Raw genomic sequence first — 27526 nt, 5'->3', positions numbered from 1 at the left:
AACGAAATTCGACCTCTACTTCATACAATATATATAAAATTAACTCTAAATGAAAGAGCTAAACCTACAAAATTCTTAGAAGAAAACACAGGCATGTGTCTTCATGACTGGATCTGGCACTTGTTTCTTAGGGCAGTAAAAGACAGAAATAGATTAACTGAACTTCATCAATATTAAAAACTTCTACTCTTCAAAAGACACCATCAAGAAGGTAAGAAGGCAAGCTCCTGAACAGGAGGAAGTACTTGAAAATCCTACATCTGATCAAAGGCTTGCACCCAGGATACAAAAAGGACTCTGACAATTCAATCATAAAAAGACAGCCCAATTTGAAAATGGGCAAAAACCTAAACAGACAGGTCTTCAAAGAAGATACACAAATAGATAAGCTCATGAAAAGATCCCCAACATTCTTAGTCATCAGAAAAATGCAAATCAAAGCCACAACGAGATGCAAGTTCACACCTACCAGGAGAGCTGATGACCAGTGGTGACAGGAATGCACAGGAATTGGGAGAATTATACACTTTGGGTAAAAAGGTTAGATGGTGCAGCCACTCTGGAAAACAGTACGGCAGGGCCTCAAAAGGTTAAACAGAGTTACCATATGACCCATGTGACAGCATTTCCATCCTTAAGTATATTCCCCAAAGAAGTGGAAACATGTTTACACCAAAACTTGGGACAGCAAGTCCCAATGTTCACAGCAGCATTATTAGCAATAGCCAAAAAGCAGAGGCAATACAAAGGTCCATCAACTGATGGATGGATAAATGGTTTAGCCCCACAACCGAGTACTGTTCGACAATAAACAGAAATGGAAATACTGACAAGCGCTGTAACATGGATGAACCTTGAAGACGTTCTGTCAAATGAAAAAAGCTAATCATGAAGGACCGCACAGCATGTGATTCCATTCCTGGGAAACACCCAGAACAGGCACATCTATAGAGACAGAAGTCAGACTGGTGGTTGCCGGGGCATGGGGGGGGGGCTGCAGTGCTGGGGGTGATGGCCAAGGGATGCAGGCTTTCTTTTTGGGGTGATGGGAATGTTCTAAAATTGATTGTGGTGACAGCTGCACATCTCTGAATATACTAGGAGATACTAACGATGCATCCTAAATGGGTGAATTATATGATACGTGAATATTTTTCTTTTTTGGTGGAGGGAAGTAATTTTTACTTATTTATTTTTAGAGGAGGTACAGGGGATCGAACCCAGGACCTTGCGTATGCTAAGCATGCACTCTACCACTTGAGTTATGCAAGCCCCCTATAATATGCGAATGATATCTCAACAAAGTTAAAAAAAAAAATCCCAAGGCAGGATCTAGACAATTTTCTTAATTCTCTATTTTGGGTGTACAGATGTGATCTGAACTTCTCCATGCTTTGACAACATGTCTAAAATGAATAGAAAATGAAGGCAATGTCTAACTTCAACTGGTTTGTATAATGACCTTTCTGCACAAGGTATACTGAGATCCATGAAATAAATACACACAGGTTCTATATCCATTCACAAAAGTGAAGATGAGACATGACAATTTTCTGGAACATTCCATGAAACATTATCCTCTGATTTTATCTAGCTTGCCTCATTGTGGCGAGAGATCACTAAAACATACTGTTTAATAGGGAAAAAAAGTTAACTTCTGTGAGAAAAGAGGTATAATTCTCAACTTCTCTAAGGGTAAATATTATAAGAAAAAAAAAGAATGGCAGAATGAAAGTCAACATTTAAGAAACAAGTGCATTATAAATAAAAGTGAAATTATAATGAAGATGCAAAAGAAAGCTGTCCCTGAAAAGCTAGTGTCCTGCAACACTCCGCGCTGCACGTTCACGGCCGACGTGCTGGATTTCATACATACTGGGTTCGCAGTTTGATGTGGCTTCCTCTCTCCATCCTGTCTCTTATTTTCTGAGTTAGTTTGATGATGTGCTGTCACCTCCAGGGATGCTTCCAACATGGACACTTTCTTTCGGGTGCCAGCCAGTTCTTGCTGAAGCTGTCTCATACAGGCCTAAAAAGATAAGTCTGTTACTGAATTTTCTGTCACCTTATCATTAAGTTACATTAATAATATGTAACTCCAACAAATGGGCTTTGAGAACTATCCCCACAGACATCAGTTCACTGTCTTTTCATCATAGGCACACATTCCTGTCTGCTGAATTTCATTAAACCCACAGAAGGCGTGACCCTCCTGCCTTACTGACAGGAAGTTAACTTAGACAATGGAGGCAGCCCCACCAGCCACTCCCTGCCGCTCCCAGGAAGCGGCCGAGCTTCACCCCCACTGAAGTCTCAGACAGGAAGGGGTGTGCGGGTGGGATGAGCGATGGTCAGTTCCACACTGTGGAACATTCTCCCTCTTTCTTATTAGAGGCTTAAGTTCAGAATTCTTCACATATTCAATCTGGTGTTTAAATCCTTCCAACAGACTCCCATCTCACAATATAAACGAGGATATTCCAATGGTCTTCGGGGACCCGAGACAACCTGTCGTCCCCTGCCTCCTGGACTGCAGCTCCTACGGCTCCCCCCACCCGTCCCACGCACTCCCTTCCTGCCACTCAGGACTCTGGCTGCTCCTCCTCAGTCTGAAAATGGGACCCCAGTGCCAGACTCGAACATCACAGAGCGCCCCACTTCCTCTGTACTGGACAAACTTAGATCCAAATGACAGTAACTGAGCCTTGCAATGAGAACTGTGAGCACATTATTTGAAAAAATGTTCAAAGTAAATTACAAATAGAACAGGGGAGACTAAGTCAAACAGTTTTGCTAAAATTTACATTTGTCCCAAATTATGACTGAATGAAAAGTAGATGCCTTTAAGGAATGGAGAGGTCATAACAATACATGATTTGAGATGAAAGTATTTCTAAATTAAATTCCAACTGACATGAATAAAAATAAAGGTATATCAACTAAAAATGTATGAAAAGCTACTGAAGGAAAAGTGCTGCAAGATACAGCATTTACACATTAACTGTCAAGGTAATCCACACAATTGAATCTTTTCTCTCTCACTTTTTTTTTGTTTACTTTTTTTGTTCACATAACTGAATCTTAATTTCAAATTACTCATTTTAGGTCTAAGCATTTCATTTATCTGCTTCACGATACTAAAATGTGGTGACAGAAAGATTAGAATGATTTGGGCAGTATAAATTACTAAGACCTGCCTGTATTTGTCAACAGCTTATAGCTTAATCTCTTAGAATTTCAGGTGACACGGCATCTTTACTCAAAGTAAAGCACCTCTCAGGTCTAATTTTTGTTTGCTGCATACAAAAAATGCCTTTAGGCTGCTTTACAGTGTATATATTTATAGCCTGCACATTTTTTATATTCAACTAGTTTCAACGTTCAGCTGCCATCAGATACTACTTTGAATTCTCTTTGAGGAAGTCTGAAAATTAGTTCCCTTTCTGGGTACTTACTTCCATTTCTGCTCTGTCCGTTTCATACTGACACAGTCTGTCCTTTAAACATCTGCATTCTTTAATTAACTCCTTGTTTCCTTCCTCCAGCATCAGAACTCGTCTGCTCATGGCTTCAAGTTTCCCCATGTGATCCAGAAATGGCTCTGGGGTATTAAATATTGTCTTTTCGCTTCTGGCTTCATTCCGAGCAACTTCTAGTTGCTGTAGAAGCAATGCGTTTTCACTTTGCAGTTTACATATTGTCTCCTTCAAGAGTGCCTGCTTTGCAATGTATTTGATGACGTCCCCTTGTTTGCTCTGAGACAAGGGTTCAGTTTCCTTGTTTGAACGCTGGGCTTGGCCTCGGTCTCTGTGCACACACTGTAATACCAACGTCGTTGGTCTAAGAGCATCTCTCCTGGGATGGAGCTCAATTTCTGGGCCACGGAATTGACGTTCAGCTTCAGCAAGTTGCTGAGGAAGCACCTCGCTGCTATCTTTTGGGTCAGACAGCTCAAAATCCATTGTGTCCTGTAAGTGAAACCCCTCATCTCTTACTCTTTGAACTGTAACGCAATAAACTGACATATCATAATTTCCTTTGAAGTGGAAGACTAATCTCTAAGTTTATACAACAAAAAGTTTGCAGTAACTGGGTATCCAACTGGAAAAACTTAAGGTGGATACAAATCTCAAACTTCAACCAGAAATCCCCTAAAGTTCAAAAATTTAATTAAAGACAGTGAATCCATGAAAGCTAAAAAGAAACCACAAAAGGATGTTTAAGAAGCTCAGAATCGGAAAGGCCTTTCTTTCTCTGAAATACAACAAACCCAAAAGGCTTAAAATAAAAAATGCATAAATCTGACTACACTTAAAAATTATATCTGACATCTAACCTTTACAGCTACCCCCAAAGTAAGAGCCTTAGCTCTGTAGAAATTGGGACAGGTTAGATTTCCTAAAAAATTCTTTCCTGAGAATATTCCATAAACATTCTCCCTTTCTAACATTTTTAGAGCGAGTTATAAGAATTACACCTACGGATAAATGATAAACCTAAGCACTGTACTAAGCACGTCTACAAACATCAGTTAACTCATTTAGCTGTGACAATTCTGGAATAAAGGGTTAAAAACACAAGCAAGCTGCAGGGTTTTCCCCAGGGCTTCTGAGTCTATGACTCTTACACCAAACCAAAGCTACTTCTCTAGGATAAATACATAAACACAAGAGAAGCCTTCCATTTCCCTAATGGTGAATACACTAAAGGTAAAGAAGGTCAAATTTACAGAGCTCTTCTTAGAAAATCAGGAGACTATTTGCTTCTGCAATGATTTTTATTTCTTCTTCATGCTGTTTATAACAGTAATGGATGTGAAACAGCAGGGAAATACAGTGAACTGTTTTATTAAAAATAAAGTCCTGATCAATAAATTATCACTAAGAATAGATTATGGCGTATCTATCACTGTATTCGAAAGCTCCTTGTACTGAAATCGGATACCACATGGAGCAGAGCGTTACCTTTTATCACACGTAGGAGAATGACACCCAAACTACGGTTTCTGAACTGTCTATACTTTTTCCTCCTTACCATCAGTGGAAATGATAAAGTAACCTCTCCATTCGTCTATCAAAGGAGTGAGATCACTGCCAGAAACTAGAATGCTTGCCGTTAGTAGCAACAGTTTTGGATCATGGAAAGTTCATCAATTCCTATGGACAATATTAACAGCCTCTCCTTGGATGAGGCCATTGTGAATGTCACTACATCACTGTTGCCGGCAAGTGGATTTGAATTCAAAATATCGCTTTATCCAATAGACCGGAAATGAAACCCCCAGAAAATGTATTTACATATGCAGGCTTTTAAAACCCTCTATACTTTCTGTACCTACAGTTTTGGTTTTTAAACTATATAAGTATACAAATTCACACACACACACGTTTGAAGATGACTAAAGAAAATACCTCAGCATTCATTTTCTCATTAGCCTTTTCTGCCTCCTTTTGTTGGGAAAGACGATGGGCCAGGACTTCATCTTGTATTACTCGGGCATTCTGCTCTCGGGAAAGTTGTCTCTGAGCGTCATTTCGCTCTTCTAAAACCTGGAGACATATGACATTAGGGTTTGGGTTTTACACCATGAAAAAAAGTCAAAAAAAGCTTAGGAGGGGAATCTTTAAAAAATTTTTTAAAACCTGTTAATAAGAAGTAGCCTTTTTAAGCACAGGGACCTTTAATGCACATAAATAACAAATTCTAATACACATGACAGCTAAATGTATCACAGAGCAAAAACACAAGGGATGTAGTATCATGAAAGAAAAACTTTTTTAGCACTTTTTAACTTGAGTTATAGTCATTTTACAATGTTGTGTCAAATTCCACTGTAGAGCACAATTTTTCAGTTGTACATGAACATATATATATTCATTGTGACTTTTTGTTGTGAGCTACCACAAGATCTTGCATATATCTCCCTGTGCTGTACAGTATAATCTTGTTTATCTATTCTGCATATGCCTGTCAGTATCTACAAATTTTGAAATCCCAGTGACAGAAAATTTCTTTATAAGGCATTTAACCAGTTCCATCATAGTCTCAAGGTGATTTAGCCTGGATTTTAACTTCAAAAAGCCAAAATTAACACCTGGATTTGAATTAGACTTGTTACTTTGTTCAATGGACCAAAACCGTCAATCCTTATGTTAATGATGAAGCTCAATTTAACTTCCATTCCTTCATTCAGAAAAGACACAGAGCATCTATTAGATGCCAAGAACACCAAGAAATTAGTAAATTAAGCTCTAAATGTCATAGTTCATATTTAGGATGAGATAACTTTTATTTGTTTTAAATGAAAATAAAGATTAATTCAAAAGAATATTATAAATAATATTGATGAAACAGTGTTAGAGGTACGAAACTTTCACATTATGATTAATTTACCTGATTTGGTTTATTCCTTACGCTCTTCAGTTTGCATTCTAGTGCTCGGGCAGTGCTTTCAAGTTGTTGTTTCAGGTCAACTTGCTCATTGTATTGTTTCTCTTTTCTTTTTAAATCATCCTTACATTTTTCATATAATGTATAAGCATTTTTCTTCTTCTTGTTTTCTTGTTCTAATGTGCATCTGCAGTGAAATAGGCTTACCTTAAAATTTATTTTGTTAGAAAATTAAAAGTTCACTTTATGATGTGATTCTTCACATGCTCATTTATTACCCTAATGGAATTTCTATGTTCTCAATTTTTTTTTCATTTCTAACTCTCACATTTTAATTTCCTCACTTCAATCTCTTCATAAAGATATACACACACACATACGTTTGAAAAGTAGCAATGAAAAGACAAAATGCTACTGGGTTTCAGACAAGAGTAACTCTGGTCAATAGTGTAGGAAAGAAATCTTGCAATTATTCAGTAAGGTTTGAATTGAAAATTACCCTTTTTTCCCCACATAGTCATAAATTACTCCTTCATTGGGACAGAGAATTTAGTTACTAGTTAAAAGAGAAGTTGCTATTTAGAAACAAGTGTATAAGTTCATGAGAGATAAAATTTCAACTTCCTGAAGTATTACAGGGACTCCTACATGATCTCCAGTGAAAGGTTAACATCCGCAGGTGTCTTTTCCAGAACACAGACCCGCTAATTAGCATAATCCAAGGCGAGGCTGGGGAGTCTACTCCCTGATGCCCTACACTATGTTTCTTCTTTTGCAACACTTTGAACTTACCTTGTGGAATATTATTTATTTAGTAAATCATTTTTAAATCCCTTTTGGTACAAGGCAGGATCCACAGTAAGTAATTAAAAAATAAAGAGTAATCCATGCTTTCAGCATAGACCTCTGAACTAATCTTATCTCTGTATGAGAGCGATGCTGAATAAACTAACCAGTAATCACTTTCCACTTTACTTTTCAGTCCATCCATTCATATGTTAAGAATCAAACTGCATAAATTTTTTTTAAAGTTTCTGCCTTGAGAAAAATGGTCATTTCATAATTCTGCAAGTGGGAATGTAAAGTAATACAAACTTTCTGGAGGACAATTGAGAGATAAGGATCAAAGATTTGTTTTAAAGAAATATAGGAGGATATATATATGTGTGTGTATATATATATATATATATATATGTATATATATATATATATATATATGGCTGTGTTATTTCCAAGAGTCTCATATTCCACAATATTAATGAAATTTTCTCCCCTGTAAAATCCCAAAAGGTAAGTGAGCAATTATAAGACTTCTCCTACATACCTACAGTATTAAAGTAAATATAAAGAGTTCAAATATTTCTTTAAAACCAAGAAATTCAGTACCTCATGCGGCAGAGCTCTCGTTCCCACTCCACATTTTGAAGTTTTAACTGTGATTTTGCTTCTCTTGTTTTCAGCAGCTCTGTGTGTAGCCAGTTCACCTTATTTTCCATTTCTTTAAGTTTTCCTCTAAGTACTGCACAGTCAGATTCTTTAAGTTCTATTGATCTGACTGAATCAACTGGATCCTGAATGTTCAATAACCGATCAGAATCTGCATTAGGAAGAAAACAAAAACAGAAACAAAATACATGAATACTTTTTGTGTATAAAGAACTGTGCATTTTCACATTCATTCATCCATACGTTGAACAAATGGATATTGAGCATCTATAACGTGCAAGACATTCTTCTAAGCTCTGCAGATATTAAAAGAGTGACAAAGTAGTATTATGAACATTACGCAAATAAATTTGACAACTCAGATGAAGTGGGTAAAATTCCTTGAAGGGGAGAAATTACAAAAGCTCAATTAAGAAAGAACAAACAAGCTAAAAAAGCCCTATATCTTAAAAACAAAAACAAAAGTCCTATTTAAAGACCTTACGACAAAGAAAACTCCAGTCCCAATGGTTACACTGGTGAATTCTACCAAGTATTTTAGGAAAATTTAATACCAGTTCTACACAAATTCTCCTCAAAAAACGAAGAGGAAGAAATATGTCCTCATTCTCTAAAACTGACATTACCCTGAATCCAAAACCAGACAAAGATATTACAAGAAAGAAAACTAATGTCATGAAAATGGAGGTAAAAATTCTAAACTAGACATTAGCGAATTAAATCCAACAATACAGGATAATTCATTGTGACCAAGTCGGGTGTATCCCAAGAATGCAGGGCTGTTTTAACACTTAAAAGTCAATGCTATTCATCATATTAACAAACTAAAAAAGAAACCATATGATCATGTCAGTGGATAAAAAGAGGCACTTGTCAAACCTCAACACCTATTCCTGATAAAAACTTCCAGGAAACTAGGAACCAAGGGATCATCTTCACTATGACAAAGATCTATGCTAAGCCTACAGCTGACACCATACGCAACGGTGAAAAACGGAATGCTTTTCCCAGAAGGTGAGGAACCGGACAGGAGTGGCTTCTCTTACTCCTTCTAATCAGCACCGTACTGGAGCCAGTGCAATCAGGCAACATAAAGAACCAAAAGGCATCTGGATGGGAAATGAAGAGGTAAAACTGTCAGCTAATCAGCGGGGAATATGATTATATGGTGCGAGTCAGCTAACTCCAACCTGTGGGCTGGGTTGCTTGCTTTGGTAAATAAACTTTTACCACATCCATTACAGCCACGTCCATTAACTTGTGTATTGTCTATGGCTACTCTTGTTGCAACGGTGACAGAGCTGATTAGCTGTGACAGGGAATGTATTTATTTATTGGCTGCAAGTCTTAAATGTGAACTATCTTTAGTAAGACAGTAGTTTAAAAAAGAAAAAGCTTGACCACCTCTGGTTATGTAGAAAATCTGAGAGAATCCATAAAAAGGCTACTAGAACTAACAAATAGGTTCAGCCAGGTTGGAGGGCACAGAGTCAGCATACAGAAATCAACTGTATTTCTATCATCAGAAACTAAAATTTAAAATACATTATTTTAAAACAAATAAATAAAAATATACAACTTATAATCTCACTGAAAAATAAGAAATACAGGTAAACTCATAAAAGACGGAAAGACCCAGACACTAAAAACTCTAAAATATTACTGAGAAAATCAAGGAAGACCTATGTAAACGGAGAAATCAACTTTGTTCGGGGTTAAAAATTCCGTATTGTTAAGAAGTCAATTCTCCCCAAATTAATCTACAGATTCAACATAATCTACATCTCATTTCCAGGACACTATCAGACTTTTTTTTTTTTTACATTGACAAGCTGATTCTAAAACTCATGTGGAAAGAAGGGTAATAAAAGGAAACAAGATGAAGCCAGAGGACTGTGGCCTTTAACCATGGAGCTACAGAAGCAGGAGCTGGATTTTAGGCAAGGAGGTAACAAAGACCTGAATTTTAAAAACTGTCTAGTAATCACGGTTGCGGTGTAGACCAAGGTCCCAGGAGGCGGAGCGGCGGCCAAGAAAGTCCTGAGGTGATTTCAGTGTTCTAGGAGGGAAGCAGCGATGACCTGACCCCGGGTGAAGGCGTAGGAGCAGCAGAGGCAACAGAAAGCACAGGGAGAGGGGACGGCCACAGCCCCTGGCTGGCAGCGCACACATCTGATTCTGCTTCAACACAGAGCAGGCTTCTGAGACGCAGCGGCCTGTGACGCAGCCGCGCTCCCCGGGCAGCGCTGGGTGTGCACACGTCACCGCGAGACACTTAAACAGGCTGTGCAGTCACACGGGGGGGGCCTACCTTCACTCTCCGGGCCAAGTCGTTTGACTGGCCTCAGGGTGTTCTTAGAGTTATGGAAAAGCGACTCAGAATCCTCGGAAGCTGTCCCCGGTGACAGAGTTAAGTCATCGAGGCCATCCACAGAATTCATCTGCTCTTTGACCTACGAATAAATAATGCTATTTCACAGTGTCCAACATAGTTATAAAATATGCTCAGTGTACAGAGGTGATAGATATCCATCTTTTTATGAGAGCAAAAACACAGACACTTCTCGAAAGAACTGATTTCTGTCAAAAGGCTAACTTTATCAATAGTGTTTCTAAATGATTTTTAAGTAAATGTTTCTACAACAAAGGAGGATTTTCTGTTTTTCCACTCTATCTTTTATAATTTTTTTTTACCACAGGAAAACAATATTCAGGAAGGTTTTTTTGCCTCAATTCCAAGGATAAAGTTTAACTATAAATGATTATAGATCCTAACAATACTTTAAGTTTTGTAACTAGATAGAATGCTATTAAAAACTAAATATTAAATAATTATTTATTGACTCTAAAAGTCTAGTTTGAAAGGCAATTTCTTTTGAACTGTGTTATTAAAGCACAGAAAACAGTATTAAACCAGAAATTTAAATTTACATTTTTACATACCTGTGAGTGGTTATTTTCACTTCCATCAAGTCTTTCTTCCTCTTCCTCAGATGTCCTTTCTAAGTCTAGGTCTGCTGAAAAATGAATATGCTTAGTTAAAATTCATTTTTATCTAGAACAGCTAGATAAAAGGCATCATCTTTATAAAAACATAAAACACATTTCATCAATTGACAGTTTAAATTAAGCTTCATCTTTAGCCGGATATTTACTTCTTTAAGAAATACTTCTAATTATTTAAAACTTCAACAAACTATTTGGGAAATACTAGATGTTACCAGATTAAAGGCATACAAACATCTCAAAGTTTCACTCACAAACTGATTCACCAGACATGAACAAAACAAAGAGAAATAAAACAAAATTTAAAAATACAGTAGAAATATACAAAGTCACGGTAGACTCTATTCTCTACCTCCTAACAGTACCTTTTTTAACAACATACCAAGCTTCAAGAGCAATGTCATTCATGGTTTCCAAAATTATTGCTACTTTTTATGCTTTTATCTTTCCTTTATCTGAAACGTTTCCCTCTACCGTTCTGACAAGTTCCTTTGCCTCTTTGAAGACTCAGCCTGCTCTGTGAAGTCCTTCTTGATTACAGCTCTCTTTCCGCAGAGACACAGGGATCTCTTTCCTTGGAGCTACCTTGGTACTTCACAGATTTTTCTAGTGTGTCTTCACCAGCTGAACTGTAAACTATTTCTTTACATGTCTATCCTCTTTGCTCCCATGCTGTAGAGGACACTCTCTTAAAAGTATCTGTGTATAAACTATTTATTAGAAAAACTTTCAGTTTTGAGCTTGTAGTCACTACTATAGGAGATAACTGAGAATCTTTTCCAAATACAACATTAATTCTGCAGGTAAGGATAGAAAAGATAAAACTACAGGAGCAGAAAAAACATTGTAAGACTTATTACTACAGCTCTGATTATATCACTGATTAAGGCACTAAATTAATTGGTATATAAAGTAGAACACGTATTAGATGTGGTTAATCAACAGACTGGGTATCCTAGAAGAATTAGAATTGATATTCCATATATTATTTTTAAGTGATCAAGCACTCCTTAAAAACCAATATCCTTTTCGACCCATCAATCCATTAAAAATAATAAAACAAGCTGATACACTGTGCGGACACAGTTAAGAAGGAGGTCCTGTGTAGCAAATTCCCAATGTCTGCCACTACCGCTGGGAAAGCCACTTCTAACATACAGAAAGGCAGAGAATATACTAGAAATACTTTGATATTTAGTCGCAGAGGTGCTTTTTCAGTTACACTGAATACAGCTATAACAAATATTTATAAATTCAGAGCTAGATAAAAATAAAGCTAAGAAACCATACTCTGAGAAGGGAATCTTTGGATGTCCACCTAGGTTTCCCAACTACTCACAAAGCTCTAGACATCATCCTCCTACCCGCTCTCAGGAGTGTGCTAAATACTATTCTGAATGAACTTACTTTCTCCTAATTCTCTTTGCTATTTAATATGTTGCTTTGATCAGAGGTTGAATGTAAATGTCATGCAAAAAGGTATTGTCCGGTTGTAGGTTGCATAAAAGGAGTAAACACAAAGGAGATCCTGCCACAAAATGATTTCTGCAAAGTCAGAGTACGGTGAAGCCATGCACAGGTAGACCATGGCTAGCTCTCTGTGCTGCTTTATTACCTTCTTTGCTGCTTCTGTTCTCTGGCAGCTGTGACTCACACAGGCCACGGAGCGCTGCGTTTTCTGACAGAGACACGGCTCCAATATTCACCTGGTCTTTATCTACCAGGGCCGTCTGCCTCAGTTCTGTGGGTGCTGACTGGTTTGTGGTCACTGATTGTGATACCAACGGACATTTGTCAACTTTCAAATGCTTGGCTCTTTGACCAGCCTCATTATTGAGGCTCAAACTAGTAGAAACCCAGTCTGAAGGACCTGAAAACAAAGTTTCCACTTATTAGAATGTGAATAACAATACAAACTTGACTAACTTTTACGAATTCTCTTCCCAGAGCAGCAGCCCCACGCCCTCCTCTCCCCCAAACACACTGCTCCTTCCCAGCTGGTTGTACTTTACATGTCATTGCTGTTCATATAGGGAACCACTGTCTCTCTTTTTTCTACCTTTTCTAGTATTACTAATTTGGATTCACTCATCACTCTCTAGAAAACAGTCTATATTCTGTAAGAGCTTTATGAATAATTACGACTCTTCAACATATGAAGTTTTTCATTAACAAAATGTATGCCTAACCAGTCATTTACTGGACGTTTAAATATGCATGACAGTATTGAGTCCTAGAGATGCGGGCTTTAAGAAAACTTCTACTGAATGGTACTACTTAAATCACAATGAGGCAGTCTTTCCTCAATGTACCAATATCTTCAGAATTCTTACCTTAAGCCTTGGATAAACATCATAAATTTATATAAGAAAGGATAGCCTTGAGTGACTAATTTTTTCCATATAAAAATAGGGTAAATCTAGGTACAAACTAGATCCAAACAGTACAGAGTGCCATCAGACAGGAAATACATAACAAAAATGTTTTCCTTTTTTAAAAAGAATTAAGTTGTCAGATTCAAAATTTTTAAGGCAAGTTAAAGAAAAAAGGCAAGAAATGTAGATGTGAACTTTAAAGCCCACCTCATCACAAGGGCCCCTTTATTATTTCACACCCATGAACCCTGTTTAAAACAGCAGTTCTCAAGTGTCATCTGAGAAGCCCTGAAGCCCCATGTTCCCTCCATCTAGGGAGTCCAGGAGGTCAAAACTATTTTCACAATAATACTGAATGCTATTTTCATTCTCATTCTCTGTTAAGTGTGCAGTGGAGGTTTCCAGATACATGACATTTGAGAACATCATAGCTCTAATGGCTAATGGAATGTTTGTGCGTGCTTGTTTTTTAAATCTTTCAGTTCTATTTTCTAATATACTAAACATCAATAGATACAACCCACTTAACAGTTCTTCAGAATTTTCAATAATTTTTAGTAGTATAAAAAAATCCTAAACCCAAAAACTTTTAGGATTATTGCTTTAAAAGATCATATCTACCAAACATTAAGGTAGGACTAATTACTTCCATCATTTTTAATAATCAAAGACACCACACAGAGAGAGAGAGAGAGAGAGCGCTAATCAAAACATCCAGTTGCCTTAAGACCTTTGGGCTAGGGAAATAGCTCAGTGGTAGAGCACATGCTTAGCATGCACAAGGTTCTGGGTTCAATCCCTAGGACCTTCATTAATAAATAAATACAGAAATAAATATCATCAATGTGATAGCACTAGATGAAATAATTAAAGTGAAATATGACTGACATGTTAGCAAGTGAAGCTTTACTCTACATAAAGGTCAGAATTCAATTAAGCATTTTAAAACTCTGGAAAAATCTTAGAACCTAATAATCTCTCAGAATCCCTGAGAAGTACAGGGACTCCAAACTGAGCACTTTGGTGTCTCCCAACATCAATAGAAACATCCAAGTCAAAGCTGACATTTTAAAACTCTATTTCTTATGCTTATACATATTTTTCAAACATGGATACCGATCATAACACCTGCCTTACTTATATCATCTTTCAATTAAATTAGAAAAAATAAAAGGAATTAGGAATAAGAAGACTGTACTTCATTTCACAGTTAAATTTGTATTGCAAAATTTACCTGATTTGAATCTTTGTAAATTCTTCATTGCTCGTGTATTTTTAGGAACAGAATCTTTCACTCCAACTGCAGGCTGAATGGTTTTTGAAACAAACTGATTAATCATGTGCATTTGATACAATCTGTAGTAATAATTCAAGGGGGGAGGGTCTAGCTAGGTGGCAGAGTGCCTGCTTAGCAGTGCATGAGGTCCTAGGCTAAATTCCCAGTACCCTCATTAAAAAAAATTCAAGATAAAAGTATAAAAGTTTTTACCTTCAGGTGAGGATATTTTTCAGTAGAACCTAAAAGCCAAAAGGGACACATAATCAATTATAAGTAAATATGAAAGCCAACTATCCAGTCATGCGGTTAGTACTGAGCGCAATCCTCATGCTTGCATTGGAAATGAACACGTTAGGTTTCGGTGTTTTGTTTTTTAGGGGCAGTTAGGACAGCAACAAGACAGACATATGAATCCATGATAGATACTGAATAAAGAGCAGGAATATAGGTTTAACAAAACATGCAGTTAAGATGTCAAAAGTACGAGTACGTTTCAAATGACTTTATAAAATAGAAACGTGCACATATACAAGTGTGAACATGCTGCCTGAGGAGGAGAAAAGCGATTTTTAATCAGAGGAACAAGTCACGGCTCCAAGAAGACAAAAGTGAAAGCTGATGGTAAAATGCAACAGCACATCTTTCATGCGACTGACACCATTAGACTACAAGTGTTTATCATGCTCTTCAATTTGTCCTGTGATTCAGGAAGTCCACAGTTGTGATGGCAGTTCATTTGAATGTGCAGTTCACTTCTCGTCAGAGAAAGTGTTATGAATTGATCAGCCTGGATACACACTTGTAGAATAATTGTTCATAAAAATATTCATATTTTCCCATATCCACATGGGCTACCGGTATGCCTACATTTCTTGGATCCTCTAGCCATCAAAGTTTCTTCATCCACTCATGCAAGAAAGAATGTATACTGAGTTTTCAATATTGAAATCTGGTGAAAAAAAAAATTTCATTGCCACAGAATTATTAGACATTAAAAGTCTTTTATGTTTCAAAACCTGTGTAGTATTCACTGAAAATAACAACTTTAGCATTTATGGAATGAATCCTATTAATTTCTTTTATTTCCAAAATTGGTTTGGTAATAAATCAGGCTAATGTATAAAAGGATTCTTGTGAAATAAATATCTTATCAAAAAATAACATATATTAAAAACAACAACAACAACAACACAGCCAATGCTTCATATTCAAGTTAGTCTCATTTGAATAACAAATACCAATACAACATGTATCTTTGAAGCCTGATAGGAGGAGAGGCTGTGGTTTACCCCAATTCTAGGCCCCCTCCTGATTCCAGTATTCTCTGGATTGGCAATGATCTAACCTGGCTTCAGTGCAAATACACTGATGCCATCGAAAAGGAGTTCTCTCAAGTTTCCCCTCAATTCCAAAATCACCTACCTGCGGCTTTTTTTCCTCCTTCCTTCCTTTCACTTTCCTCTTCAAAGGTACCTCTACATCTGTGATCTTAATTCTTCCCCTTTTCTATTCTTTTGATGGACGATCCCCACCACTTCTTTTCCCTCTCTGCTTAGCAGCAGTAGCTTACACCTCTAATTTCTACTTCAACTCTTTGCCTCCCTCTGACTATGAACGTGCTCAGAAAGAAAAACAAAATCGTGCTTTTCCTTGTTGCTGTTGTCTTTAACTCCCCAGTGGCTCTTCTTCCAGATTCCCTTAAACACAAGTCTACCCTCTGAGCGTGATCTGAAGACCAGCAACATGGGCATCACCTGACAGCTTGTTAGAAACGCAGACCCACTGCTCAGAATGTGCGCTTTTCACTGGGTCCCCAGGTGACTAAAATTTGAGAAACTCTGGTCTATACCGAGCCTGCTTCTATAGCACTCGGACTTAACTGATCCCTCTGAAACAGCCGCAGGTGTCTCCCAGTAACACTTCCCCAAAAACTGCATCAGGATCTGCAGACTTTTCAGTGGACTCTTTACCAGGCTCCAGCTCCCCTGACCTCCCCGGAACGCACCCTGCTCTCCACCTCTTTCCCACTCTCTTCTGTTGGCCTATGAGACACCATCCTATAAGGCAGCAACACGCTGCATGATACGAAGGTCCAGACATTGACAGCTGACCACACCCGCCTGTGCTCACCGGCAGCCACACCCAGCTCTGCGTGATCAGGTACCGCAGTCCTCACCGCCTTCCTAATGGTCAGGGGACGGGCGAGTGGGACATTCTGCTGTGCCTCCCGGACAAGGTTTGGTGCTGGAAGGAGCTCACTTCATACCCGTCTCATTTCAAACACTCTTCCCTTCCTTCTTCTAAAGAACTATTCTACATTACCACCTCCTGCCAGGGACCCCCCTCCTTTTCCTTCATTTACTCCCCTCCTCTCTACCTCCCTCATTCTTCACTCCCTCCTTCCCTCCTCCTGGTTTCCTGATTGTCCTCAGGTCACAGAGCATCTTGAAACAAAACTAACAACTGAGCTCCTTAAACAGCATTCTAGTTTAATCTGTTGCTGACACCTGGTAAGATATACAATTTACTTCCTTTTCTCCTCTTTTTTCTCACTGTATGTTCAACAGGTGATTTTCTTTGGCTGAGAGAATAGATCCAAATCCATGTTTTAAATCAACATTCTGTAAAATGACTTTTTTTGGAATAAAATACAGTACTTACTTTCTATTTGTCCATTTAATGTATTTTTTTCTCCTAGATCTGCAGCTCCAGATAAATGATCAACACGGTTCGGTAGTTCAATCTCGGAGATACTCTGTTAAAATTAATATTAATAATGAGTTGCATAAAGATTTCCTGATCCCTTTCTAAGAAAATACCTGCATTTCCTATCTTATTATTATTTTTTTAATTTCCTACTTTAAAAGCAATTAGACTCGAAAACAAAATAAGCATATCCTGGAAACCCAAACATTTAAATAGAAAATTTCATATGCACTCTTTAGATCAAGTCTATCTTTAATCTTCAGTTGGCTTTTGATCTTCTGTAAACTGAGCATGGAAAGCTAGAGCAAATATTTTCACAGACAAAATACTGACTTACATGCAGATTTCAACAAAGAATTAACTTCAAAGCACCTCATTCCATTTTGCATTCCTCGACAAAAGAAGAGGACGTTTAAAAAACATATGTATTTTTATACGTATAACTGAATTGCTTTGCCGGTACACTTCAAACTAACATTATAAACTCACTCCACTTCAATAAAAAATTAAAATACATATTAAAATATATTCTGTAATAAGTATGCTATACATTTAAAATGTTTCTTAGGACAGATATTGTTTTTAGCATTAAAATAACATACATGGCATGAAAACAAGCCTTGGAGCCTGTCATGTTGAGTATTAACAGAACACTTTGGAAACTGCTACATTTCAGTAAACAAAGGCTTAGCGAATCTATTATTTGATAAAACTTTTATTGATAGGGAAAATAGTTGAATAAAGTACCAAAGTAGAAAGAAAAACATTTATGTTTAAATTAACAGCAGAAAAATTTTAAATGTAGCTATGCAGCTCTTCAAAGAAGTACCATAAGCTTTACTTCACTGAGGGAAGAATAAGAACACCGTTTAGTGACCACCCGCATGTGCCAGGCCCTTATGATGAACATTCTCTTCTCTACACACAACAATAACAACAGTGACTCTAAGGACGGTTACCCACTTGCTGCTTCCTGGCCGCTCCAAGATGCTAGAGTACCGTGATGAGCCGATGTCACCCACTGTTCTCTGTCTGGAACATCCCTCCCCTGGACCTTCGTGTGACTGGCTCCTTCCTGTCCGTCACCTGGCAGCTTTGGTCACACTCAGCTCTTTCCTGACTACCTAAATTCCACCCTTACTCCACCCCCGTCCTAACTACAAACTCCCCCACTGTTGTCGAACCTCACGCTCTCCACGTTCCTTATGTGAAGGACTTACTGTCCCTGATACAGGGTTCCTGTTTACTTGTTCTTCTGTTCCTGCCACTACAGCCTAACCCCTCAGCTGCTACATTCAGTGTCTTAACTGCCTGGTGCTAGTTGGTGTTCAGGAACAGGAATTTATTTAAGGTCAAAACATGGAAAATCCCCAGAAGGCGTCAAGTACCAAAGCACTACGTACCTATCGGAGATCTCCGATAATAGCCTACCGACACTCAACATACCCCAAGTGAGAAATCCCCGTGCCCGCTCTAACTTTCCCACTTTATTGTCCTTCAGATTTTAAAAAGGTGTCCTCAACATTTCAGTAGGTCACTAGTGGCCACTGTGATCATTCTTACATTTCTATAGCACCCTTTGCAGTTGACAACGTGTTTTCAGATTTGTTACCACATTTTTGTTCATGACACATAACCTGAGAGGTAGGCATCAGTACCATGTTTTGGAACGAGCTCACTGACATTCCAACAAGTCAGACAAGTTTTTCCAAGATCTCACAGTGGGTCAGAACCAGGATGCTACCACGTCTGCTGACTTCAAGTACAGGACCTGCCGAGATCCAAGAGTTCAGGCTCTTCTGACCTCTTTCCACGGCTATCACCTTGCAATAGGTCATCACTACCCTGCACTCAGCTTCCTTCAAGTTCGGTCGCCATAAAGGTACTCAGTGCCTGCTATTTTCTACCCAAAATGGGCTGTCCTCAGTAAAACATCACTAAACCAAACTGGTGGTATTTTAATCCCACATATTTATTACTAGTCCCCATGCTTTTGCTTCTCCTGAAATGTTCGCTGCAGATCTACTTGACAATCCAAATATAATAATACTTTCAAGTCGCAGGCACTGTCTTTCCAAGGTCAAAGTGGTTAAACAAACAAAAACACCGGTTTTTTGTGTTTTTCTTTTTTTAGTACAACCTGTTTCTCTCTGAATCTAAGAGTTTTACACATTCATTTATAACAAAGAAGCAAACATCTGGTCACAGGCCGACCAAGAATTATTTTCTTCAGTTTTTAGAAAATGTAACTTCAGAACCCAAACCGATTCCCTGTGACTTCTAAGCCTTGGCTTTTGCACTACATACAGCAGTTTCATTAGGTGAGTCTGGAAAATTAACACAAGTGCACTCTGCAGTGGCATGACATGTAGCACAGAATGACTTTACTAAGTGAGGGTTAAAGTGAGGAACCAAAATTTTGCTGGGCAAATGTAAAAGTGAGAAAGTGAAGTCAAAACATCCCTCCATTTATGTTTCAACATCACGCAATGCTTACATTTGAACATAATAACAATAGAAGACAGTACCTCAAAAGCCCGGGATGATTCTGCATCTTTCTTTCCTTTGAATCTTAATGCTGGTGTTGCATCTACAAAATGCAGTCACAGATACATTAATGAGAACACATACCACTGGGAAGTTTAAATACACATAAGTCTATCTGGATTCATGAATATGTCAATAAATTAAAGTGGCACGAAAGAATTTCAGAGGGTTGAAGCATTTTCTGGAAGAAAACTTGGTCGTAGTTGGGATATTTATGAAGGAAGATGGCAAAAGAAAAACACTTAAGAAGAAATGGCTATCAGATTTGGATCTACACACTTCAGATTTTTTACACGACTTTTTTTTTTTTTAATGGAGGTACCGGGAATCGAACCCAGGACCTCGTGCATGCTAAACGTGTGCTCTCCCACTGAGCTATACCCTCCCCCCTCCAACCACACTAGCTTTTAAGCAGAGAAGAAAACCCATAGATGCTCCCTGACTTCCCACCTCTGTCACCTTTGTGTGCTCCGTCTCCATCAGTAGAAATCAACTTGCTCTGATCTGCCTTCTCCTTTAGAACACCGTTAATTGTCCCAGTGCCGTTCTCTTTTCCCCCAGTTTTTGGCTTTGCTGCCTCTCCCTATAAAAACAAAACACAATGTCACAAAAACCCAACATCAGAAAACATCATATTCCTACACTTGGTCATTCAATCAGTCAGTCAGGAAGACAACATATAGTTACTGTATCCATCAAATCATAGGCATTCTCCTGGGAGAAGCTGGCAATATACATAAAAGACAGATTCTGCTCTACACTCTAGGGGAGGTAGAGACACATGAAAATGAATCAACACAGACAAGTTATCATTCAACAGCTCTACACCTGAAGTGAACAGATACAGTAAGGGCACAAAGGAGAGAAGAGACTTGCTGCATGCCAATAGCTCCGGGAATGCTGGGAAGACCAGACTGTGTCTTAAAAGACAGACCCAGTGCAAAGAGCAGATGTGAAGGGGGTTCTAAAAAGGGCAGCCTGAGCCGAAGGTCGAGGTGTGAAACAGCATGATAAGTCACATGGAAAACTAGAACTCAGTTACTGGGGACGGAATGGAGAGACAAAATTTGCTAGATTAAATATAAGACATCACTTCATTAATTTAAATGTGAGGCTATCTAAAAAAATAAATAACTTCAAGTTAAAACTAGCTTCCATAGAGAACTGTATTCAATATCTCACAAAAAAACTATAATGGAAAAGAAAGAAAAATTGGTTATATAACCAAATCACTTTACTGCACACCTGTAACTCATACAATACTGTACATCAACTACACTTGAATTAAAAAACAAACTTCTATAACCAAAAAGAAAAAAGGTTAGGGTCAAATTTTCTTTCTGTTGTTCATAAAATCAGCTCTATGTCCTTCAGAAGAGTCTGAGCACTTTCTTCCATGACCTGACTTTTCCTTCTCTTAATTTGAATTAGAGATAATTTCTGTCATAATGTGTGCTATAGAGTTCCTGCTCTCACTTAACCCCACTATTTCTGCTGTGTCTGTATAATCATCTCTCTCATTTTGACACTCATACATCTTGTCCTTATTAGATGAACGCTTCCCCTTTGTACCCCTGCCCATCTTCATATTCATCCAGCTGTTCTTTCCTGTTGCTCTCTTACTCTTTCTTTTCTTAATGGCATATTTGAGAACTGTTTATTGCCACCAACCTTTACAAGTCTCAGTCCTGCACGTGTACCTCTCTTGTTATCACACTGTTTTCTATTGTGATCTTGAGGACTTCCATTCCTCTGTAGGATCCTTTTCATCCCCATGAGAATCAGGGGGACGGTAAGTGAAAAAGCACAGGAAGGAAAAGTTAAAAACAAAACGGCTTACCTCTGAAACACCAAGGACTACTGAAGACGTGAGAGGTTCCGGTGCTGGGAAGGCAGGATGAGAAAAGCCTGAAACTTCACTGGATGGTTGGGAAAAGGTTCTAACTGCATCTTCATTTTCACTATTAGAATTATGGTCCTCAAAGACGGTGCTAGTTCCTGGTTTCAAAACACCATCTTTTGCCTCTGCTGTAGTGAAAACAAGGTACAGTAGATGAAATGATCTGTAATTTCTCATCAGTGACAACACAAAAAGACAGTCTTCAAATAACTTACTGTTTATCACGGGTTCTTCCCAGGCCCGAATTAGCTTGGCAAATCTTGGATGCCGGACTTTCTAGAGAAGAAAATTGCAGCTTTAAGAACAACAAATATGAAATTGAATAAAGTAACTGTAACATTCCCCATTCCTAGATGATCTAACACAAAGAGCGCTGGCTTTGGAGTCATTCAGATACGGATTCAAGTCCCGGGTCTGTCATTTACCAACCTACATCTTCTCATGGGGTGAGGATTATGACAGATGACCTCAGGGGTCCCAAAATGTTACTTTCTTTACCCCTCATTGATTATCATACAAACACTATGGTATCCATTAGATGACTTTCTTGACCAAAATGATCTAGAACAAAATCTTATACCTGATAGTTTAGAGTCGTATTGAAAAACCTCACATTAAGAAATTTAAAGTGGTGGTTGTATTTTGAAATGTGTTTGCATGATTTATATATGTGTGAATGATCTCTCATGGGGGAAATATGAGAGTTTACTTTTTAGCAGTATCTTATTTGGATGAGTTAGAACGGCAAACAGTATAAGCTACTTCTATTCCATTCGCCAAGAAGCTAAAGACAAATGGTTGTTCATAGTCAGTTCCTTCTAAGAAAGAGGAATAAGAACAAAAGTAATTCTGAGGGGCAATGACTCATGAGTGAAAGCCACACACATAGTAAACAGAAAGCTGTCACTAAATATGTTCACAGAGGCAGAGTGAGATGGACTGAAAGAGCAGACACCGAGGAAGTGTTTTCTGCAGAGAAATATTAGGTTTGGGGAAAATCACTAAAAAAAAAAAGTGGGGAGGAGGAAGAAAAGAAAAAATGAGACATGACTAGTGAAGTACAAACTTAAGGCAAGTAAAAAGGAAAATGTAAGTATAACAAGGCATGTGGAGAAATATATATATTTCAGCATTTATATATAATAGATCAGGGATGTATCAGTATTGTTAGGGATATACGATGAGTGAAAGCCTCTGTTTTACCTTTTTATTATATATATAAAAATATGTAAGTTATATATGCAAGTATATATATTATTCAGCAAATTTTATAAAAATATGAAAATATATGGCCTATAAAACATATATATAAAACAAAGGCCTTTCTTCATAGTATATCCCCAATAATACTGACTTGTATTACCCCACAACTGTTTGTTTGTAAACACTGCTATAAGTAACAGTTAAATTTTGTCACTGTAAGTCACTCAATTGAACATGGTCATCTCTCACCACCCACTGTTCTCTGTCTGGAACGTCCCTCCCCTGGACCTTCGTGTGACTGGCTCCTTCCTGTCCGTCACCTGGCAGCTTTGGTCACACTCAGCTCTTTCCTGACTACCTAAATTCCACCCTTACTCCACCCCCGTCCTAACTACAAACTCCCCCACTGTTGTCGAACCTCACGCTCTCCACGTTCCTTATGTGAAGGACTTACTGTCCCTGATACAGGGTTCCTGTTTACTTGTTCTTCTGTTCCTGCCACTACAGCCTAACCCCTCAGCTGCTACATTCAGTGTCTTAACTGCCTGGTGCTAGTTGGTGTTCAGGAACAGGAATTTATTTAAGGTCAAAACATGGAAAATCCCCAGAAGGCGTCAAGTACCAAAGCACTACGTACCTATCGGAGATCTCCGATAATAGCCTACCGACACTCAACATACCCCAAGTGAGAAATCCCCGTGCCCGCTCTAACTTTCCCACTTTATTGTCCTTCAGATTTTAAAAAGGTGTCCTCAACATTTCAGTAGGTCACTAGTGGCCACTGTGATCATTCTTACATTTCTATAGCACCCTTTGCAGTTGACAACGTGTTTTCAGATTTGTTACCACATTTTTGTTCATGACACATAACCTGAGAGGTAGGCATCAGTACCATGTTTTGGAACGAGCTCACTGACATTCCAACAAGTCAGACAAGTTTTTCCAAGATCTCACAGTGGGTCAGAACCAGGATGCTACCACGTCTGCTGACTTCAAGTACAGGACCTGCCGAGATCCAAGAGTTCAGGCTCTTCTGACCTCTTTCCACGGCTATCACCTTGCAATAGGTCATCACTACCCTGCACTCAGCTTCCTTCAAGTTCGGTCGCCATAAAGGTACTCAGTGCCTGCTATTTTCTACCCAAAATGGGCTGTCCTCAGTAAAACATCACTAAACCAAACTGGTGGTATTTTAATCCCACATATTTATTACTAGTCCCCATGCTTTTGCTTCTCCTGAAATGTTCGCTGCAGATCTACTTGACAATCCAAATATAATAATACTTTCAAGTCGCAGGCACTGTCTTTCCAAGGTCAAAGTGGTTAAACAAACAAAAACACCGGTTTTTTGTGTTTTTCTTTTTTTAGTACAACCTGTTTCTCTCTGAATCTAAGAGTTTTACACATTCATTTATAACAAAGAAGCAAACATCTGGTCACAGGCCGACCAAGAATTATTTTCTTCAGTTTTTAGAAAATGTAACTTCAGAACCCAAACCGATTCCCTGTGACTTCTAAGCCTTGGCTTTTGCACTACATACAGCAGTTTCATTAGGTGAGTCTGGAAAATTAACACAAGTGCACTCTGCAGTGGCATGACATGTAGCACAGAATGACTTTACTAAGTGAGGGTTAAAGTGAGGAACCAAAATTTTGCTGGGCAAATGTAAAAGTGAGAAAGTGAAGTCAAAACATCCCTCCATTTATGTTTCAACATCACGCAATGCTTACATTTGAACATAATAACAATAGAAGACAGTACCTCAAAAGCCCGGGATGATTCTGCATCTTTCTTTCCTTTGAATCTTAATGCTGGTGTTGCATCTACAAAATGCAGTCACAGATACATTAATGAGAACACATACCACTGGGAAGTTTAAATACACATAAGTCTATCTGGATTCATGAATATGTCAATAAATTAAAGTGGCACGAAAGAATTTCAGAGGGTTGAAGCATTTTCTGGAAGAAAACTTGGTCGTAGTTGGGATATTTATGAAGGAAGATGGCAAAAGAAAAACACTTAAGAAGAAATGGCTATCAGATTTGGATCTACACACTTCAGATTTTTTACACGACTTTTTTTTTTTTTAATGGAGGTACCGGGAATCGAACCCAGGACCTCGTGCATGCTAAACGTGTGCTCTCCCACTGAGCTATACCCTCCCCCCTCCAACCACACTAGCTTTTAAGCAGAGAAGAAAACCCATAGATGCTCCCTGACTTCCCACCTCTGTCACCTTTGTGTGCTCCGTCTCCATCAGTAGAAATCAACTTGCTCTGATCTGCCTTCTCCTTTAGAACACCGTTAATTGTCCCAGTGCCGTTCTCTTTTCCCCCAGTTTTTGGCTTTGCTGCCTCTCCCTATAAAAACAAAACACAATGTCACAAAAACCCAACATCAGAAAACATCATATTCCTACACTTGGTCATTCAATCAGTCAGTCAGGAAGACAACATATAGTTACTGTATCCATCAAATCATAGGCATTCTCCTGGGAGAAGCTGGCAATATACATAAAAGACAGATTCTGCTCTACACTCTAGGGGAGGTAGAGACACATGAAAATGAATCAACACAGACAAGTTATCATTCAACAGCTCTACACCTGAAGTGAACAGATACAGTAAGGGCACAAAGGAGAGAAGAGACTTGCTGCATGCCAATAGCTCCGGGAATGCTGGGAAGACCAGACTGTGTCTTAAAAGACAGACCCAGTGCAAAGAGCAGATGTGAAGGGGGTTCTAAAAAGGGCAGCCTGAGCCGAAGGTCGAGGTGTGAAACAGCATGATAAGTCACATGGAAAACTAGAACTCAGTTACTGGGGACGGAATGGAGAGACAAAATTTGCTAGATTAAATATAAGACATCACTTCATTAATTTAAATGTGAGGCTATCTAAAAAAATAAATAACTTCAAGTTAAAACTAGCTTCCATAGAGAACTGTATTCAATATCTCACAAAAAAACTATAATGGAAAAGAAAGAAAAATTGGTTATATATATATATATATATAACCAAATCACTTTACTGCACACCTGTAACTCATACAATACTGTACATCAACTACACTTGAATTAAAAAACAAACTTCTATAACCAAAAAGAAAAAAGGTTAGGGTCAAATTTTCTTTCTGTTGTTCATAAAATCAGCTCTATGTCCTTCAGAAGAGTCTGAGCACTTTCTTCCATGACCTGACTTTTCCTTCTCTTAATTTGAATTAGAGATAATTTCTGTCATAATGTGTGCTATAGAGTTCCTGCTCTCACTTAACCCCACTATTTCTGCTGTGTCTGTATAATCATCTCTCTCATTTTGACACTCATACATCTTGTCCTTATTAGATGAACGCTTCCCCTTTGTACCCCTGCCCATCTTCATATTCATCCAGCTGTTCTTTCCTGTTGCTCTCTTACTCTTTCTTTTCTTAATGGCATATTTGAGAACTGTTTATTGCCACCAACCTTTACAAGTCTCAGTCCTGCACGTGTACCTCTCTTGTTATCACACTGTTTTCTATTGTGATCTTGAGGACTTCCATTCCTCTGTAGGATCCTTTTCATCCCCATGAGAATCAGGGGGACGGTAAGTGAAAAAGCACAGGAAGGAAAAGTTAAAAACAAAACGGCTTACCTCTGAAACACCAAGGACTACTGAAGACGTGAGAGGTTCCGGTGCTGGGAAGGCAGGATGAGAAAAGCCTGAAACTTCACTGGATGGTTGGGAAAAGGTTCTAACTGCATCTTCATTTTCACTATTAGAATTATGGTCCTCAAAGACGGTGCTAGTTCCTGGTTTCAAAACACCATCTTTTGCCTCTGCTGTAGTGAAAACAAGGTACAGTAGATGAAATGATCTGTAATTTCTCATCAGTGACAACACAAAAAGACAGTCTTCAAATAACTTACTGTTTATCACGGGTTCTTCCCAGGCCCGAATTAGCTTGGCAAATCTTGGATGCCGGACTTTCTAGAGAAGAAAATTGCAGCTTTAAGAACAACAAATATGAAATTGAATAAAGTAACTGTAACATTCCCCATTCCTAGATGATCTAACACAAAGAGCGCTGGCTTTGGAGTCATTCAGATACGGATTCAAGTCCCGGGTCTGTCATTTACCAACCTACATCTTCTCATGGGGTGAGGATTATGACAGATGACCTCAGGGGTCCCAAAATGTTACTTTCTTTACCCCTCATTGATTATCATACAAACACTATGGTATCCATTAGATGACTTTCTTGACCAAAATGATCTAGAACAAAATCTTATACCTGATAGTTTAGAGTCGTATTGAAAAACCTCACATTAAGAAATTTAAAGTGGTGGTTGTATTTTGAAATGTGTTTGCATGATTTATATATGTGTGAATGATCTCTCATGGGGGAAATATGAGAGTTTACTTTTTAGCAGTATCTTATTTGGATGAGTTAGAACGGCAAACAGTATAAGCTACTTCTATTCCATTCGCCAAGAAGCTAAAGACAAATGGTTGTTCATAGTCAGTTCCTTCTAAGAAAGAGGAATAAGAACAAAAGTAATTCTGAGGGGCAATGACTCATGAGTGAAAGCCACACACATAGTAAACAGAAAGCTGTCACTAAATATGTTCACAGAGGCAGAGTGAGATGGACTGAAAGAGCAGACACCGAGGAAGTGTTTTCTGCAGAGAA

General features: G+C 38.3%; 1 protein-coding gene across 9 annotated transcripts in view; it reads right to left on the bottom strand.

The window, feature by feature from the left end:
- The window catches only part of LOC140688381 (ankyrin repeat domain-containing protein 26-like), a 129447-nt gene that overhangs the window by 13591 nt on the left and 88330 nt on the right, over nt 1–27526 (bottom strand). For 6 of the 9 annotated variants that reach the window (XM_072947046.1, XM_072947048.1, XM_072947050.1 and 3 more), the window contains 19 exons: nt 26763–26823; nt 26488–26675; nt 25084–25216; nt 24615–24676; nt 21865–21925; nt 21590–21777; nt 20200–20332; nt 19731–19792; nt 17158–17251; nt 14707–14735; nt 14452–14524; nt 12458–12712; nt 10780–10853; nt 10148–10289; nt 7777–7987; nt 6394–6577; nt 5412–5549; nt 3456–3968; nt 1877–2029 (listed from right to left, as the gene is read on the bottom strand). In XM_072947046.1, coding sequence (XP_072803147.1) covers nt 1877–2029; nt 3456–3968; nt 5412–5549; nt 6394–6577; nt 7777–7987; nt 10148–10289; nt 10780–10853; nt 12458–12712; nt 14452–14524; nt 14707–14735; nt 17158–17251; nt 19731–19792; nt 20200–20332; nt 21590–21777; nt 21865–21925; nt 24615–24676; nt 25084–25216; nt 26488–26675; nt 26763–26823 — 2754 coding nt within the window. The remainder of the gene's footprint in view (nt 1–1876; nt 2030–3455; nt 3969–5411; nt 5550–6393; nt 6578–7776; nt 7988–10147; nt 10290–10779; nt 10854–12457; nt 12713–14451; nt 14525–14706; nt 14736–17157; nt 17252–19730; nt 19793–20199; nt 20333–21589; nt 21778–21864; nt 21926–24614; nt 24677–25083; nt 25217–26487; nt 26676–26762; nt 26824–27526) is intronic. The other 3 variants (XM_072947047.1, XM_072947051.1, XM_072947049.1) reach the window with 3 other exon arrangements.

The sequence above is a fragment of the Vicugna pacos genome, chromosome 22, assembly GCF_048564905.1.
Source record: "Vicugna pacos chromosome 22, VicPac4, whole genome shotgun sequence".
Taxonomy (NCBI): Eukaryota; Metazoa; Chordata; class Mammalia; order Artiodactyla; family Camelidae; genus Vicugna; species Vicugna pacos.
Note: the sequence above shows the minus strand (reverse complement) of the source record. Positions and strands in the feature narration are given on the sequence as shown.